This window comes from Hydra vulgaris, chromosome 12 (assembly GCF_038396675.1).
Source record: "Hydra vulgaris chromosome 12, alternate assembly HydraT2T_AEP".
In the NCBI taxonomy this organism is placed as follows: domain Eukaryota; kingdom Metazoa; phylum Cnidaria; class Hydrozoa; order Anthoathecata; family Hydridae; genus Hydra; species Hydra vulgaris.
The window spans coordinates 26,800,409-26,820,017 of record NC_088931.1 but is presented as its reverse complement, the minus strand read 5'-3'; the positions used below and the strand labels follow the sequence as shown (position 1 = coordinate 26,820,017).

The 19,609-nt window shown below is 26.9% G+C and overlaps 1 protein-coding gene across 1 annotated transcript; it reads left to right on the top strand.

Moving 5' to 3' along the window:
* Positions 1–15,717: 15,717 nt before the first annotated feature.
* Positions 15,718–17,299, top strand: LOC136087704 (uncharacterized). The gene is made up of 6 exons (XM_065811135.1): positions 15,718–15,761; positions 15,996–16,028; positions 16,103–16,165; positions 16,273–16,721; positions 16,819–17,041; positions 17,115–17,299. Exons 3-6 carry the CDS (start codon positions 16,126–16,128, stop codon positions 17,207–17,209), a joined length of 807 nt encoding a protein of 268 aa, XP_065667207.1. The 5' UTR covers positions 15,718–15,761; positions 15,996–16,028; positions 16,103–16,125; the 3' UTR covers positions 17,210–17,299.
* Positions 17,300–19,609: the final 2,310 nt, after the last annotated feature.

Below are 19,609 nucleotides of genomic sequence, written 5' to 3'. Positions count from 1 at the left end.
TACCTAAAAATTAAAATTAAAATTAAAAATAAAAAAATAAAAATTCTAGAAGGAATCTCTGAGTTGTGTGTACTCATACAGCATTTTTACAATAGTGTTTCTACCTACAAAACTCATGATTATAAAATTCTTTAAAGATTGTAGGTAGAAAACGTTGCTGCTTACCATACAGTTGTGTTATTAACCTTTTAGCACACAGCTTTGGGTAATTAAGAACTAAAAGGTACATAAGCTGTAAACTGCATTTAAAAAGCGTATACTAGCTGAATATTTTAATAATTAGAAATCAAATAACCTTATTTCGCTGTGTTATTTTCCTTAAAAATAGTTTACTTTTTTTATTTGGTCAGAATTTTTGTACGATTCAAACCGCTAACAGTTCAAATCGGCGCCATCTTGGTAGGCCAAAACTGGCCACTTTTTTTACGAAAAACAATAGAATACGCTATCCAGTTATTATTTTGAGATCAGTGAAGTCAAGCAAATACATTTTAACAACATTTTTTAAAGAATTTATTGAGGTTATATTTTTCATATTTTCATCAAGAACTGTACTCCATAAAAACAATTTGTTTTTTTAAGATTAGACTTAGGTAAAATAAAGTCGTAAACGGAGCATCTTGTTAAGTATTTATGGTTAATTTTTGAAAAGCGATTATTAAAAGTTTCTGGAAGCATGTCATTTTGATATTTAAACATAAATAATAAATTTTGGAAGAGGTTTAATTCATAGACATTAAGTGCTTTTATTTCTTGGAGTAACGGCTTAGCGTGAGCGTATTTATGCACGTTACATATAATTCTACATGCTTGTTTTTGTTTGATTTTTTTTTTTAAAGATGAAGCGCGAGTATTTGTCCGAGCAATATTACAATAGCTAATGTAACTGTTGATGAATGAGTAATAAATATCTTTTAAACATTTTTTACTTAGTAGGTGTTTTATTTTATGCATAATGCCTATTGTTTTAGAAATTTTATTTTCAATGAGCACAATATGATTTTTCCAATCGAGATGTTCATCATATATTACTTCTAAGACTTTCCTTGATACGACTCTTTTTACTATAAAGTTACTTATGTTTTTCACTCCGTATGTTTCTAGTTTGTGAAGAAGAATTTCATGAGCAACAGTGTCAAAAGCTTTTGACTAGTCAATAAACAAGTCAAGAGCATAATTTTTGTTACCGAACCCATCTAGCATTTGTCTGACTAAATCAGTTATTGCATGATGAGCCGAATGCCCTTTTCTAAAACAGTTTATTAAATAAGATATTATGTTTTTCAAGATAACTATATAGTCTGTTATACATAATGCGCTCAAGCAGCTTTGAAAAACAGGAGAGAATGGATATTGGTCTGTAGTTAGATGGTATAGAATCATCACTATTTTTGTATACAGGAACTACTATTGCTATTTTTAATTAACCAGGAAAAACATCAGTTGTTAATGATAAATTAATGATTAAATACAGAGGTAATGCAATAACAGCTTTTAGAACATTAATATCGTCAAATCTTGCACTCTTGTTTGTTTTTAGTGCATTAAAAAAAATTCGAAGTTCATTTACTGATAATTCAGACTCATGCATTACAGAAAGAGTTTTTTTAAATAGGATTGGAATTTTTTTTTTCCGGTGTTATATCTGCTGCTAAGTTTGTCCCTATATTAATAAAGAGTTTATTTGAATTTTCAGCAATTTTTTTCTTATAAAATCTTAATTTATATTAGTTTTCAACCTCTTTTGGTTTTTATTGATTGTTTTTTTCCTATTACTTCTTTAATAACTTCCCATGTTTTACTACTATTTCCTATTGAATGTTCTAAGAGATTAGAATAGAAATTTAAAAAAAAATTTTTTTTAATCGTTCAAAACAATTTTTATATTTTTGTGTTTAATTTCATTGCTATAAGTTTTGCTTTTTAGGATTTTTTAAGTCCATTTGTCATCCACGGGTTATTAAAGGTTTTAGAATAAGTAGTTTCTTCAAGTTTTGGAAAATTTCACATTGTTTAGAAAACAATCGTATAAGCAAGTCATATGCATCATTTGCATCACTGTACTTAGTTAAAAATCCCGAATCAATTTTCGCTAACAATTCACGAAATTTGTAAATCGATTGACTGTTTATTTGCCTTACGCATGTTGTAATAGAATTGATTGTGTCAGAAATTACAGAGTAAGTTATAAGAAAATTTGGAAAGTGATCGCTAGCAACAGTTTTTAAGATGCCACTTTCCACTTGAGAAACCGTGTAATTGTTAGTAATAATATTATCTATAATTGAAGAAGTATTGTGCGTTACTCGCGTTGGTTTGTTTATTATAGGTATTACGCTATTCTGAAGAAGAGTATTTACAAACCGTTTAGCGTAGTAATTATTATTTATTTTTTGAATCCCTATGTTAAAATCACCTGTTAAATAAACGTGTTTTTAATGACTTTTGATAAAATATCCTTTAGGTGGTTTTCAAATCCATTAAAATTACCATTAGGTGGTCTGTAAAATTACCATTAGGTGGTCTGTAAAATTACCATTAAGTGGTCTGTAAAGAGCAGTTATAAAAATATTTTTGGTTGATCATTTCGTTTGTTAATGACTCGCAATCTGCGTCATTAATACTGAGGTTTTTTGATTGTTTAAAAGTAAAAGAATTAGGAATAAAAATACATACGCCTCCACAAATGCCATTTTTCCTATCAAATTATTTTATCAAATAACTCATCATGGAAATTTAAACTTAGCATCGTCTACATCTTTAACTAATACCATTACCTTGCGTTGTCATTAAATTTTTGTTCAAAATTTGTCTAGTCTTTCATTGATTATGTTTGTGTTTGCACTTAATATTTCGATAACAATTTTTTCTTGTTCTTTAATATTGCTGTTTCTTTTTCATAATACTGCTGTTTCTTTTTTATATTCTATAAACATTGCTGTAGTCTCTTTTTTATAATCTGAAAACATTTCCTTGAATATTTTTTGAATCTCAACGTAAATGCCATATTTATCAACTCTCCTTTTTTTTATGTATATTTTTGTAATATATATATATACATATATATATATATATATACATATATATATATATATATATATATATATATATATATATATATATATATATATATATATATATATATATATATATATATATATATATATATATATATATAAATACATATGTAATCAATAAATGAAAGTTTATAGACATATTTGTAACCATTAAACCTGTCGAGATATTTTTTTAACAATTTTATATCATTAGGGGCTTTACCTATATATAAAAAAAGGAAAGAGTACAAATTCAAAATAACAATAACAAAAAAGATTAAAAATAAGATAAAAATATTTAGCATTAAAGTAATACTATCAAAAATTCAAAACTAACAAAAAGCATAACAAAAATACAGTTAAAAAAAAGCTTTAAAAAATATAAAAAATTTTATATTGTTACGTGCATAAAAACATACGTATACACATATACAGATGTATAGATATGCGTACACAGTTTAGACAGAAATACACATAAGCGCCATACAGAAATACACATACATTTACATAGAAATGTATACATACACATATAGATATATACTTTTAAAAATATATACAATTTTAAAAATGTGTGACTAACATTAAACAAACTAAAAGGAAAAAATAATAACGAGACAGGACAATACAAACATTGAACAAAAACATAATAATATAAGCGCAATAATGTCTGAAAAAATAAAACAACAAACGATATAAACAAAAATACACAGTTAAACAAACTTTAAAAAATACAGGACAATTATAACAGCTTACAAAATTTTATGACAATATAAACAATGTATAAAAGCAATTTTAAAGAATTAATTAACTAAAAAAGTTCTTTTTCGTTCTTTTTTCGCTGTAAAGTTCGCTATAAAAACTTTATTTAATATTTTTGTAAGTTTTGTATTAAACTTTTTCTTTTGTTTCTAATTTTTATTTTTTTTTTACTGTTTTTTTTTCTCTTCAGTTAGTTTATTTATTTAAATTGTTTGCATTTTTTTACTTTGTTTATTGCTGTTGTTTGTTTTTTCTTCTATTTTAAAAATGTTTTTTTTGATTTTCTCTTTCTCTTTCATTTATCTAATTTTCCTCTTTCACTGTCAAAAAATACCTCCACCATTTGCGTTGTCAGTGCAAAACCTTTCTTAAAATATATTATATATTATATATATATATATATATATATATATATATATATATATATATATATATATATATATATATATATATATATATATATATATATATATATAAATAGTTATTTACAAATTTCAAGTAAAATTATGAGTAATTTTTAAATATTAACACTTTTAAATATTAAATAAAAAAAACACATTCTTTTTGCTGGGCGATTAAAAAAAAAAGTACCATTTTTACTTTTAAAAAACCTTATAATATATCTGCCTCGATATAATATCTGCCTCGATATCAAATATAAATTAAAAAGACACGTCATTTTAGCGTTGAATAATCAACGTTAGTTTATCGACTACAAATCAACGTTGAAGTAACGTGGAAAATTTCGACGTTAAACTTTCTACATCACTAAAACATTGAAACGACGTCGTATTGTTCAACGTTACTTTACCAACGGTAAATCAACGTGGAGGCAATTTTGAAAGTTCCGACATTAAAAATTTTAACCTTGCTTAGACGTTGACACGACGTCGTTTGCTTGCTGGGAAGAAATTCAAAACGCTAAATATTAGAATACACAGAAATAAGAATATTTAACTGTTCTTATTTCTGTGGCAAATAATTCAATAAATTCGTTTTGAATTTAAGGTGATAATTAGCTAACACGGTTATATAAATAAGAGTCAATTGCATTTTTTATCCCTTCATCATAATGGCTACCAAACTTCATGTTTAAATTTAAAAATATTCCACAGTCCTGTTTATTAATGTCACTACTATGTCCGCATAAACTTAAAATGTACAAAATATTATACATTTTAATACAGTTTTTAAAATATGCTTCCATTTTATAGCTGTTTGCAGTAAATCGTCAATTAAACAACCATGTCTTTGGCCCTTTACAAAAAATTTTGAAAATGAATATAAAACGTCGTTATTCTTGCTGTAGAATAACCATGTTCGTACCATTTTTGAAACCTATTGTGTTTCGTTTTCCAGGCGTTGATAAAACATCGGCGATTGATGATTGGATATTTGCTTCTTTACGCAGACTATTATTTTATTTTTTAACATCAATTAGTGATATATTAAGCATATTTATTGAGTGACACAAATGCATACGCTCACAAATAGGGTATTGTTGCGGCTCTAAAAATAGATTTGATAAACTTTTCGCAAAGCTTTCTGGGATCGAAATGCAGACAAACAATAAAAAATGCAATTAAACTTAATACTAATTCAGAAGAAAATGTGTATTAAAGTGCAATAAAACAATTTTATTAGGATTTATTTTCATCATATTTATGCTACCTTGAACGCTTGCCAGTTGTTTTTTTTTTTTTTTATAATTAAAAAAAGGAAAAACTAAAAGATACGAATTATCAATTATGTTTTTAATTATCTGAAATAAAAATAATATTTTAAAACTTTCAAAAACTATAATTATATTTTTAAATTTAAATTTTCTTCTATCAATCATTATGAAAAATGAAGAAATTATTTGAAGATTGTTTCATGTTTTAGAAAACAACTTAATCAAGTCAAAAAGAAATTTGTAAACTCTTCATTAGTTCTGATATAAATACAGAATGCAGCATTGTTGATTTTAATATTGGAAATAACCATGATTTTATTGTTGATTTTCTGTATCATTTATTCCTTTAATATATTAATATAAAAAAAAGATTTGATTGCTTTGATTAATCTCAATTTTCTACGTTTATTTTTCTACTTTCTTTATTTTTCTACTTTTATAACTTTCTTGAACCAGCAAGTTATCAACTTTTATATTTTAGCTCAAGGAATGCGAGGGTTGAAACAAAGTCTTTTTAGATAAAAAAAGAAGAGGCCATGCAATGAAAAAGTATTGTAAAAAACACGTGTTTATTTTAAACGGTTTAATAAACATGTATTTAGATTCAAATAAAAATTAACGATTAAATCTAAATCTGATTATTTGATGGAGTATTGATTTTTTTATTGGCTCTAGCATCTTAATTAGTTTATGTTACTTCATAATTGGTAAACTTTTAACAACGCTTTAATATCTTTGTAAAATTTAGCTGTTTATTTATTTTGTTATTTTTTTTTAGCAAATTGCAATTTTTTCACTTTTTTTTCTTTGTGCATATACAGTGCTGGTCCAAAAGATCCGACCACTAAGGTTTTTAGACAGAAACGTAATACCACTTCAATTTAATAATAATATTATTGAATTAAACGCAACAAACAACATTCACATAAGTCAATGACACACTTTCGAAGAAACCAACAAGTAGTTCACATCAGAAAAAAGTTTCTAGTACCTCGAATGTCTTCCTCCAGCTTTGAGGACAACTTCTATTCTTCAAGGCATAGACGCAACAAAAGAGTCACAGTAACCAGGCGTTATTTTTTAGGACCACGCCTCCAGTATAGCCTCCTTCAAAGTTGTTGCCTACGTCGAGTTTGCTTTTGCCACTTCTGCTTTCAATTTTACCCAGCAATTTTCAATCGGGTTTAAATCCGGGGACAAGCCAGACCACGGAGGAAAAACATTGATGGAGTTCTCTTGAAACTATGTTTTGACGATCTTTGCCTGATGACATGGCGAGCCGTCATGCATAAAGATGTCACAGTTGCGAGTTCTGAGCCAAATAGGAACATTTTCCTTTATTATTTGCAACTAATTTACAGCTTTGATAGTTTCACCTGGCGACATGAGATGGATTCCCGCTCGACCTCTGGCAGTAACTGCTCCCCAAATCATAATTGCAGGGCAATGTTTTACCGCTGGAGCAACATAACGGGCATTGTAGCATGTGTTTGGTGGCCGTCGAACATTCACTTTATGCGTAGCAAATTGTTTCACCTGCGATTCGTCTGAGAACATGACACGTCGCCAAATTGCCACGGTCCAATTTTTATGTGCTTTACAAAATTTGAAGCGGTCACGAATATTTTTCTGAGATCGTGGTTTTAATGCAGCGCAATAGGATCGAAGATTGAAATCGTCCACAAGACGTCGCCGAATAATGCGAGAGCTCACATTCACATCAGGAGGCAGTTCAATGAGAATTTGTGAAAATGATGCCAGTGGGTTCTTCGTGACTGCACGGCGGATCATAGCGTCAGTTTTTGATGTGGTGCATCTCGGTCTGCCACTGAATTTTCCTGCAGCGCTGGTGCCTGTTGACTTGATGTGCTAATTGACGTCATGAACAGTTGTCAGCATTTGTAAACGTGCGGCAATCGCACGTTCAGACTTCTCGTCTTCCATCAAAAGTTGTATTTTAGCACGTTTTCCAGGTGATGTTGTCGCCATAGTCAAATACAAATAGCAATTCACAGTCACGCATGCGATGGTATATAACAATGGTACAACTGTTTTGATTGGCTGATAACTAGCCAATCACGCATGCAAAGCGTGATGGTGAAATTCCGAGGAAACGCCTACACTACAATGTACATACTGTATACATAAATAAACAATGTGTGGTCGGATCTTTTTGACCAGCACTGTATATATTCCTTTGTGTAATCCTTATACAAGTACTAATACAAAAAAACTATTTAAAAAGATTTGTTTAAACAAATTTTTCCGAGATAAAACTTAAGCTTTCTTAAAAATCATGAGTTAAAACTTATTCATAAACAATTTTGGAAATATGTTCTTATTTTATTTGGCATTTTAATTTTTAAAAAGAAATTTATATACATAATAACTAAATAAATTTTTAATATATTTTTTTAAAATATCTTTTTAACTGTCAATCTCAGAGAGCTTTTAATATTTTCCTGACCTTGTCAAATTCTTGTTGTTTAAGCGTTTACTCTCAGGTGCTTAATACGAAGGAGGGGTAGTTTGTTAACTTCTGGAAAATATATCGATCCTGAGCATCTTAAAATTCAAAAAATTCATACGTTTATTAAATTTCATTTAATAAACGAATGAATTTCTTTAATTTTAAGCTTGTTTTTGTAACGGCTTCATAACAAAAGCAATAAAACCTTTTTTTAGGGAAAACATATTATATGCGTATATGCATTTTATTTTCTAGACAATTATACGAGTTAGGTATATGCAATTTATCTGAAATAATTTTGGCGCCTTTCGAATTTTGCGCCCTTGGTAACTGCCCATATGCCAACGCCTAGCTACGCCTCCTCAAATACTATATACTTGAAAAGAATTACTTAAAAAGAATTAAAACTCAAAACTATAGTTGCCACTTTTCCATCAATCGTTGTGCATTCTTATTTTTGATTATAAAGGAATTAAAGACCGTTGGTTTCAAACAACTGTTCTTGAAGAAAATGTAATTACCTCAGCACTTTCTTTTATGTACTGAAATCATACTGGATGATAGTAAAGTGTAGAGGATGGTTTTTCATTAGTCTATTGTAATTCTCCAGATTCTTCAATATAAAGTTTAATTGAAGCGATGCAAGATAGAAATAAAGAGTGTTCCACCACATAACTGATACCTATCTCGTCTTCTGTACTTTGTTTGTACAATGATTGGCCGATTAAACCATTAAATTGAAAAAGATTTTTTTTAAAGTTTTATACCCAAAATCGCTGAACCTTCGATCATTTCCTAAAAATAAATATATATATATATATAAGTTACTATACCAAAACTAAATTAGAGTTTGCATCATTATTATATTAATGTATCAATATTATATTAATATATTTTTATCAATCTGATACGTAATAGTTTTGTATATATATTTTCTTTTTTTCACGATAATAAATGTATATTTTATATGGTATACCTGGAAAGAAAAATAAATAAATAAAGACAAGAATAGATTTCTCAGGAGCTTTTACAGATTCATTGAGTATTTTTAACAACCTTTATGTAGTATGTTCAATAAAGCTCTGTAAATCAACTGAGGCTAAATAATCAGTAGTTTTTATTCCACAACGAGGTATGCATAAGTCTTTTATCTTGTAGTATTTTGAGATTTTTTTTTAATAATAAGATGAATTAAAAATGACTATAGTATAGATGTATCTTGGCATCGCTGAACCTTTTTTCCTTCTTTAGTTTTGAAATAGTTAAGTAAAACAATTCCTCTCTTTCAACAGCAATATCTATTTTTTCTGCTCTCCTCTTCTTCGCTTATTTAGAAACTTGGGTAAGTGGTATCCCAGGACAAAAAGTTCTATAGATTTTCTATAAAACTTTTTAATTTCTATAGAAGTTCTATAAAAATAATTGAGTTCTATAAAATTTCTATAGACAATTAATTGAAGTCTATAGAAATTTCTATAGACTTTAAAATATATTTTGAATTTCTATAGACTTCAAGAAATTGTCTATAGAAATTTTATAGAACTATAAAATTCCTATAGACAATTTCTTGAAGTCTATAGAAATTCAAAATATATTTTAAAGTCTATAGAAATTTCTATAGACTTCAAGATATTGTCTATAGAAACTTTATAGAACTCAATTATTTTTATAGAACTCCTATAGAAATGAAATGTTTTTTATAGAAAATTTATAGAACTTTTTGTCCTGGGGGGGTTCTAGAAACTTTGTCTATACCCAGGACAAAAAGTTCTATAGAATCTCTATAAACTTTTGGAACATATGGTCTTTAGAAATTCTATAGAGTTCTATAAAATTTCTATGAAATATCTATTAATTTCCATAGAAATTGCTATAAAACTTTATTTTCTATAAAATAAAAAGTAGAAAAAAAAGTTTGGAATTTCTATAGAAATTAACAGAGGTTCTATAGAAATTTTATAGAATCCTATAGAATTTCTATAGACCATATGTTCCAAAAGTTTATAAAAATTCTATAAAACTTTTTTTCCTGGGTAGAATTGATCTAATATTAGATTATAGAGATATTCTACAAAATAACATGTTTCTTGAGAAAACAACGTCTATTGAATTTTATATTGTGGATTTTTATATAAAAAACTTTTATAACATGTTACAATAATGTTTTTTATAAATGATATTTTAATATTTATACATAAATAGGCTAATTTAATCTTTTTAAATAAATAATCGGGCAGCTCCATCAACCCAAAGTTTAGGAACATTTTCTTTTGATTTTTAGTAGTTCATTTCTATACTTAAACTTGAGGGAAACAATCCCCATAGCCACTAGATATATATATATATATATATATATATATATATATATATATATATATAGCGCTACTGTTACTTCTTCCCTCCTCCCTCTTTTTTTTTTAATGATTGATTGTGATAGAGAATTTTATGCTGATTCAGAAAAATATAAAAACATAGACCTGAAAATGAACAGGAAGTGCTCTAATTCGAAGTCAAAGTTTTAAAAAATCTCACTAAAAACCCTAATATTCGCCATTTTGAGAATAACAAGTTAAAGATCAATAATGCGCAATGTGATGGAAATTAATTTTCGTTAAAAATTAAAGCGTTTTGAAAAAGATTTTTAAAAAATGGCGAATATGAGGGTCTATTCACCCTCATATTCGCCATTTTTTAAAAATCTTTTGATAACAAAAATATTAAAATACTGATAATATAAATTTTCCCACAGACTAATGGGAAAATTTAAATGAAGTTTCTGTTTATACAAGCCAAAAAAGAAACAAAATAGAAATAAAGTGCTGCAATAAAGCACATGATTAGTAATAAGAAATATTTTTACTATTAGTAATTAATGATATTTTATTTTTATTATTATTAATTTTGAAAATAAAAGTTTCTTTATTTTAATGATTTTTTTAAACAATTTTAAATCTTTAGTTCACTCTTAATGCATCATGTTTATTAATATTTACATTAATTTAGTTTTGAACTTTTTGAACTATTGCTTATAAACTTACCACCCAAAACACCTAACTTCAACATTTTGATTTTGTTTTTGTTAATCTTTTATATTTTAGAGGATCCTTATTGATATATATCTTATATATATATATACACACACACACACACACACACACACACACACACACACACACACACACACACACACACACACACACAGATATATATATATATATATATATATATATATATATATATATATATATATATATATATATATATATATATATATATATATATATATATATATATACATATATATATATATACATATATATATATATATACACATATATATATATTTGGTAATAATATATGTTTGGTAATAACCTTCTGTATTGGATCTTCCATGGAAGGCGTTAGTGACTTTTCCACCTTTTTCATAGATTTTTCTGTTGTAGATTAAATTTAGTAATAATAATAATAATAATAATAATAACAATAATAATAATAATAATAATAATAATAATAATAATAATAATAATAATAATAAATATACTTATATGGTAAAGTCTATTTTATATAGGTAAAGTAAAATGAAACATTACAAACGTTATCTTCAAGCAGATAATGTTGAAATCCCACGTTCAACTTTGTGCAGAAATAGAAAATGTAGATTAACAGACAATATCAGTCAGATTTCAGCTGAAAATGTATTTGATTCTGAAGTAGAAAGAGGTATAGATGATGCTAATTTCAATGTAACCATGCAACTACCTATTGATATAGTAGAAAAAGAAAAGGAACCCAATGATTTGGTTGAAGAAGGTGTAGACAGTGTTGCTCTTGTTTCAATTTCTGAAATTTTTGTTTTGATTCTTTCAATCTCTTTACGACATGGATTGTCTGATGTTGCAATAGAAGATTTACTAAAACTAGTATGCCTGTTAAAACCAGACTTTCCCTATTCTTCTTTTTATTTATATAAAAAGCAATTAAGCAGTATTCATGAGCAAGTTCAAGTTCATCTGTATTGCCTAGACTGTCAGTATTATCTTGGGGAAGTGGAAACAGGGGAATGTCCTATGTGTAATACCTTGCATGATAAAAAAAAAAGTATGGCACAAGATTCTTATTTCCTGTATTGTGGAATAGAAAATCAATTGAGAAATATACTAGAGTCTAGAAATGTATGTTTCATGGACAAAAATCGAGCTAATTATTACAAGTCAGATGTCATAGATGGAGATGCATACAAAAAACTGCCTCTGCTTCCCAATGATATTACTTTAACTTTTAATATTGATGGTTCTCCTTTGTACAACTCTTCAACAAGATCAATTTATCCAATTTTGGCATCAATCAATGAACTTATTCCTTCAGACAGGAAAAAAAGTATTATTTGCGCTGGAATTTGGTTAGGTAAAGACAAACCAATTGCTACTACTTTTTTGAAGCCATTTGTAGCAGAAGCAAAATCATTATGGAATATCGGATTTACTTGGGGCAATGATCAGCATACACGCTGTCTAACTACTATTTTCACTACTGATACTATAGCCCGTCCAATTTTTACAAATACTAAACAATTCAACGGATATTATGGATGTGACTTTTGCTATGCTAAAGGTGAGCATCATGATGGAGCACATGTATATAGACATATCAATTTTCAGCATCGTTCAAAAGATTTACATATGATAGATTGTATAAATGCTGTTGCAGTAGGTTATCCTATTAATGGGGTAAAAGGTACTTTAATTCTTATGGATATTCCATGCTTTGATATAATCAATAATACTATTCCTGACTACATGCACAGTGTCTTGTTAGGAGTCACTAAACATTTTGTGTCATTGTGGATTGATAATCGTGGTGCTGATTATTCTCTTTCAGTTCAAAATATATGTGATATCAGTAACAGTTGGAAAAATATCAATCTACCAAATAATTGTGGTCGTGACACTCGTTCTTTAACTGAAAAGAAGAAATGGAAAGCTTCCGAATGGCAGAACTTTCTGTTTTTTGGTTGGCCTTTAGTAAAAAATAGAATACCTGCACCATATTTTTCTCATTGGATAAAACTTGTCACAGCTATAATGCTTCTTGTATCTGATTCAATTCATCAAGGAATGGTGGATGATGCCAACACTTTGTTGAATGAATTTTCATCAGATGTGGAATTGTTATATGGAAAAAATCATTGTCTCTTCAATATACACCTACTTCGTCACTTAGCTTTAAGTGTAAAAAATTGGGGGCCTTTATGGGCAACTTCATGTTTCACTTTTGAAAATTACCTTGGAGCAATGAAAAAAATGCACAATGGTACAGTGTTTGCTGCAGAACAAATTGCTAAATCAGTCCTTTTGTTAAACAATATATCCTTTATTCTTAAAGATACAACTCGATCTGAAGGTTTTCAAGTATTATTTAATGATATATTTAGACAATCTCTGCCAACTTCAGAAAGTCTTGTGCATCTTGATATAAAACCAGCAGTTATTGATTTTCTTACAATGGAAGCATTAAAAACAGCTGGTGTTTCTAATTTTGAAGAAATTTTTTCTTGTTATCGCATGCATGTTTATGGACAACTTATTTCAACACATTCTTTTTGTAGTGGGAAAAAACGGAGCAATTGTTATGTTAAACTGTCATTTGGTTTTGTGTTTCTTATAAAAGCAATATTAAGTTTATCCTATTTCATTGTTGGATACAAGTTGCAATCAAAGAAACATTTTCTTTCTTGTAATACTGATTGGTATTATTACAAAGGTGACTTTGATAAACATATTTTTGCTTATGATGCAACAAAGATTATATCTAAAGTAGTTAAAGTTGACGACACTTACATTGTTGTTCCTAATAGATTCACTCATGTCTACTCTTAGCCTGTCGAAAAGTTTTACAGTTGGGGTTAGGATCAGCACTGCATTATATATATATTATATATATATATATATATATATATATATATATATATATATATATATATATATATATATATATATATATATATATATATATACATGCAAATTAATGGTGAAAAATGGTTGTACAATGGAAGAATCTGCAAGTAACATTTAAAGATTAAAAAACATTACTAAAAAATATTAATTAAAATATAAAATTAAAGAAAAATGTCAGAATTGCTTTCATCTTGTTTTGGATTTTAAAACAATTTTTATTTTATTTATAAAAAACTATAAAAATATGTTAATAATAATTTTTCTATTAAAATATTCATTATTGTCAACAGTATTGTCATTTTCAACAAATATATCAATATATTCAACTGCTATCAATAAGGATCCTTTAAAGTATAAAAGAGTCATAAAAACAAAATCAAAATGTTGAAGTTAGGTGATTTGGGTTAGGTGTTGTTAGCTGCAAGAAATAGTTCAAAAAGTTCAAAATTAAATTAATGTAAATATTAATAAACATGATGCATTAAGAGTGAACTAAAGATTTAAAATTGTTAAAAAAAATCATTAAAATAAAGAAACTTTTTTTTTCAAAATTAATAATAATAAAAATAAAATATCATTAATTACTAATAGTAAAAATATTTCTTATTACTAATCATGTGCTTTATTGCAGCACTTTATTTCTATTTTGTTTCTTTTTTGGCTTGTGTAAACAGAAACTTCATTTAAATTTTCCCATTAGTCTGTGGGAAAATTTATATTATCAGTATTTTAATATTTTTGTTATTACAACAGAAAGTCAATGTGTCTGACTTCCTTGTTTTTGACTGGTATAAATTGAATGACTTCCTTACTTTGGCTTGTATAAATTAAACATAAGAAATTTAAAAAAGAGCAACTACAGAGGACAATAATAATTAGAGGATTATTATAAAAAGAAGATTATTTTATTTTTTTTTTTAAATTTGTTAATATCATTTATTGCTTTTTAGTTTTTTTGACTTTTTGAAATGGCAAAGAAAAGACTTAAATTAAAATGAATTTTGAATATTCTATTTACAATTTTGTTGTTGATAATTCTATTGAGGTATTATTTTAATTTTTCTTTTTTGATAAAATGGAAAAGTTTGATAGAGTAAAGGTATAAAACCTCTTTAAAAATAAATACTTATTTATAGTTAACTAATTTCATATAGGTTGGTTGAACTGACTGGATTAAAGGTCCTGTTACATATGGAGAAAATGTTGTTGTAGAGTGGCCATCAAGTCATTTCAATGCACTGTTGCAGAACCAGACGTTAAAGTCTGGTTCTCCTACTTGGAAAAATTATGAGGTAAAGGTCTTGAAATCGGGGGGTAAGTAAAATTTAGGATATATATACATTTATATGCAGGTGGAAAAATCTTTATAATATTTTATATTTTAAATAATTAAGATGATTTGGAGGAGCTAAACAATCAAGCAAATGCCCTTGTAAAAGTTGTGCCACCATTACCAAATCAGGTAACTTTAAGTGTGTAGTTAAGATGAACATTTTTAAGAACTTTTTAAAAATGTTAAATGCTATTTAAAAATATTTCATTCTCGTTTATCAGCTTTATTTAGAAATATGATGGTAAAAGTTGTGCAAAAGCTAAACGATTGCGTGTTGAAGAAGACATTGAAGTTATTAAAAACATTGTACGTTTATTGTATATTATAAATACTTCTAATTTTAACTATGGGTTTGCGGTAAATTCTTTTTAATTTAATAGTAAACTTTGTTCAATTAAGTATTACTTTATGTTCTTATTTTAGATTGCAGATAATTTTGCTTTATAAATTAAACTTTATTAATTGAAATATGATAATAATGTTTTAAGAGAACAACTGCAAGAAAGAGCGACAGGTGTCTTTAAATTTATACATATCTACATTTTTATATGTATGTATGCATGTATGTATGTATGTATGTATGTATGTATGTATGTATGTATGTATGTATGTATGTATGTATGTATGTATGTATGTATGTATGTATGTATGTATGTACACACAGGGTTCCACACTTTTGTGGTTTGGAGGGGTCTCCATGATGTCATTTTATTTTTAATGAAGTTAATATAGCTGTATTGTATTTAAGGGGATCTTAAAGGAAAGGAATGCAATGAAAATAGTAAGTAAAGCTTTGAAATGCATTTAAAAATAATTTATGCATCGTTAAAAAATTTTAAATGATTATTTAATTAGGATTTGCTCAACTTCTCACTACAATGGAGACATCAATGAAAAAGCATTCTGAATATGAAAAAAGTGAATGTTATTTTGTTTTCTATTTGGCTTTATTGTTTCTGAAATGCATTGCATTTTATAATATTAACTTTATTATTTTAACTTATTTGCTTTAATGACTTTTTTAGGGATTATTTGTGTGTTAAGTTCATTAGAGAAATCAACCCAGGACTTATCCAATGCAGTTTTGCAGTTAAACAAGCCCCGTGATCTATCTTCTTTAACACATCATATACCAAAATTGACAAAAAGTCTTACTTCTAACTCAAATCAATATTCAGATTTATTAAATGATTCTGTTGAATTAGAAAATACATGTGACTTCAATGTAACTCAAAGTTTTCATTCATCTTTTCAGAAGTGGAAGGCACCCAGCACTTCATATGGGTCTAGTGGAGCAACCTCCCACACTCTCAACTCTTCTGATATGTCTGATCAACTTAATCATTCATTTAGCATAACAAATAGTAATGCGTTTAATGACAGTCTTGTTTCTAAATCAAATCTTACTGAAACTCCTGTTTGTATATCCATTCCAATCTGGAAAGAACCTAACTACCCAGACGGATCTAGTAGAGTAAGAAATTTTCATGTTGCAAAATTTATCTATTTTTTTTATTTATATATTTGTTATATATGAATTATATTCATAAAACTTCTACTTTGTAATTTAGAAACAATTAGTGCCAGGTCACAAAATATACATTGACCATGTAAAATTCAGCAAATGTAACAAATCGCATGGTACAAATAGATTTGTAAACGATCTTTTGGTGTCATTGGTGGGAAGCACAGACTATCTGAGAAGTGTCTGTTTTTCTGGCAAGCAAAGTAATGCTCACTCTGACAAAGTAGCAAAACCCAAAATTTGTCAAGACCTCGTTGATGGTGTTGTTGGTAAATAGTTATAGCATTTGAATTTCTTTATTAAACGAAAGAAATAATTAATTGAACTCTTTTGTATTTTTAGCTTGTGCCTGTCAGATACTGGGAGTGTCGTCAAAGGATGTGCGAACAGCAATCAAAATAAAATTAAATATTGCGTCGAAAGTTAAGAAGCGTTAAAATATGAAAGATGTTATAAGAATGTACATAGTGTATTTCTGTCTTTTTTGATTATTTAATATATAGTCATTTGTTTTAAAAGTTTATAAATGCTCTTTTTCTTATTTTTTCTCCCAATAGCAAATATTCCTCATATGTAATATTCAGATGGTTTATAGAATATCATAAAAAGTCTATGAAATTGCTATAGCTAGCAATTTTATTGTCTATAATATATGTAGTATATTATATATGTAATATATAATATATGTAATATATAATATATGTACTATATATAATATAGTCTATAATCGATGGAATATATTCCATCGATTCTATAGACCATCTAAATGATAATAGAAAATATTTTCTATTCACTCTAGAAAAATACGATCTATTGAAACTTCTATAGACTTTCTGTAGTTAAATTTCTATAGACCATGTTTCAAAAGCCTATAGAAAATAGTATTGATCTTTTTTATAGAAACTTCTATAGACTTTCAATTGCATACTCTATAGACTTTTAGCAGTTGAAATTCTATAGGCAATATGTTCCAAAAGCCTATAGAAAAAAGGTTTGATTTTTTGTATAGAAACTTCTATAGACTTTCAATTGCATATTCTATAGACTTTTAGTAGTTGAATTTCTATAGAAAATATGTTCCAAAAGCCTATAGAAAAAAGGATTGATTTTTTGTATAGAAAATCTATACAAATTTTGTCCTGGGATGTAATTTGCATCTGGTGGTTTCCTGTAGACAACTTACTTAAGTTAAAGTATTAGATAATTTAATAAAATAGTATAAACACTTGCTAAAACACAATTAAATAGTAAAAAAAATCATGAGTCCATTACTTTAATTTTTATGAAATATCATGGCTTTATTGTGAGAAGAAGTTAGAAAAGCCAAGCCCAAGTTTTGGCTATTGTCTAGTTTATCTGTTTCAAAACATGCATCGCTTGTTTGTAGTTCTTTTTCATACCAGATTTTGTAATATAACTCAAATAATATTTTAGATAATTAAAAACATAATTGATAATTAACTGAAATAAGTTTAAGTTTATAAATAAATAAAATCATATTACTTAATAAAGAGGAATAGCATTAAATTTTATTATTTCCTGTTGTTTTCGTAATTGCAATTAATTATTTAGAGTTCAAACTTAACAAGATGTGCTTTGAACAAATGAAAATGACGAACGAGTCGTATGTTTAAAGCCTGTTAAACTTTAATTTGCGCAACTTTGCGCAGGATATTGAGAATATTGAGATATGAGAAACCTTCTATAATATTGAGACACTGTAAAAGAGTTATTCCCATAGTGGGGAAACGTGGGCGATAAAAGACCTTGAGCCCTTTATGGTAACTTTTTATTATGTTTTTTATTACTTTTACTGTCATATTTAATGTTAAGCTATATTAAATTATAAAAACAAGATTATTTTTGTTTGTTAAGTTTTCTAAAATAAGTACCGTGATATTGATACTATAAAATTTTAATTAACTCCAAGAAAACTGCGCTTACAAGGTGAAATTCAATTTTATGACTATTTTTTCTTTTTTTAAATGGATCTGTCGGATTTACATAATTTTTTCAATATTGGAAAGATAGTTTAATTTTACATTTTGGCTAAATCTCAGTGTTTCAAGCCTAAATTTTCGGCAATTTATATATATATATATATATATATATATATATATATATATATATATATATATATATATATATATATATATATATATATATAGATATATATATATATATATATATATGTATAAATATATATAAAAACATAAAAGAAAAGAGCAAATCAAAGAAGATTCTTTGAAACCGAATATATATATATATATACATATATATATTCGGTTTCAAAGAATCTTCTTTGATTTGCTCTTTTCTTTTATGTTTTTTTTTTTAATCAATTCATGTTGTTTGTCTACTTCGTAGAGAAAATACTTGAGCATTTTGGCTAAATCTTTTTGTTTTATTTTTCAATTGTGAAAAGTGCTCAGTTTTTACAGCCTTAATTTTTGGCAATTGCATTAACTCAGTAGGTTTTTGTTTCCTTGTATTCCGCAAATATCCAACTCTAACAAATTTAAAGTCTTCGTTAAAAAATATTCAAAAATTAACTTTCAAAATTGTACTTTTATTGTTGACAATTGGTTTTATTTTCGTGTTACGAATTTTAGAAAAAAACAAAGGTTGCTGCTTTTTGATAGTCTAGTAAATCTGTGGAAACCATCTGCAGTATTTTGAAATTACTGGACTTAGTAGACATTTTTTAATACTGTTAACAGACCAAGTAAACTGTATATTTATAAAAATTTTTAAATATAAAGCTCTATTACACTGCCTCAATTTCATGTCAGAATTTTTGTTTTGTGGAAAGCAACTGTCCGACTAACGGTTGGTTT

Bases quoted from the DNA above. Each gene is read 5' to 3' on its own strand.
- LOC136087704 (XM_065811135.1), top strand. From the start codon at position 16,126: ATGGAGACATCAATGAAAAAGCATTCTGAATATGAAAAAA. The intron at 16,166-16,272 runs GTGAATGTTATT...TGACTTTTTTAG, and splicing joins GCATTCTGAATATGAAAAAA to GGATTATTTGTGTGTTAAGT. The intron at 17,042-17,114 runs GTAAATAGTTAT...TTGTATTTTTAG, and splicing joins CCTCGTTGATGGTGTTGTTG to CTTGTGCCTGTCAGATACTG.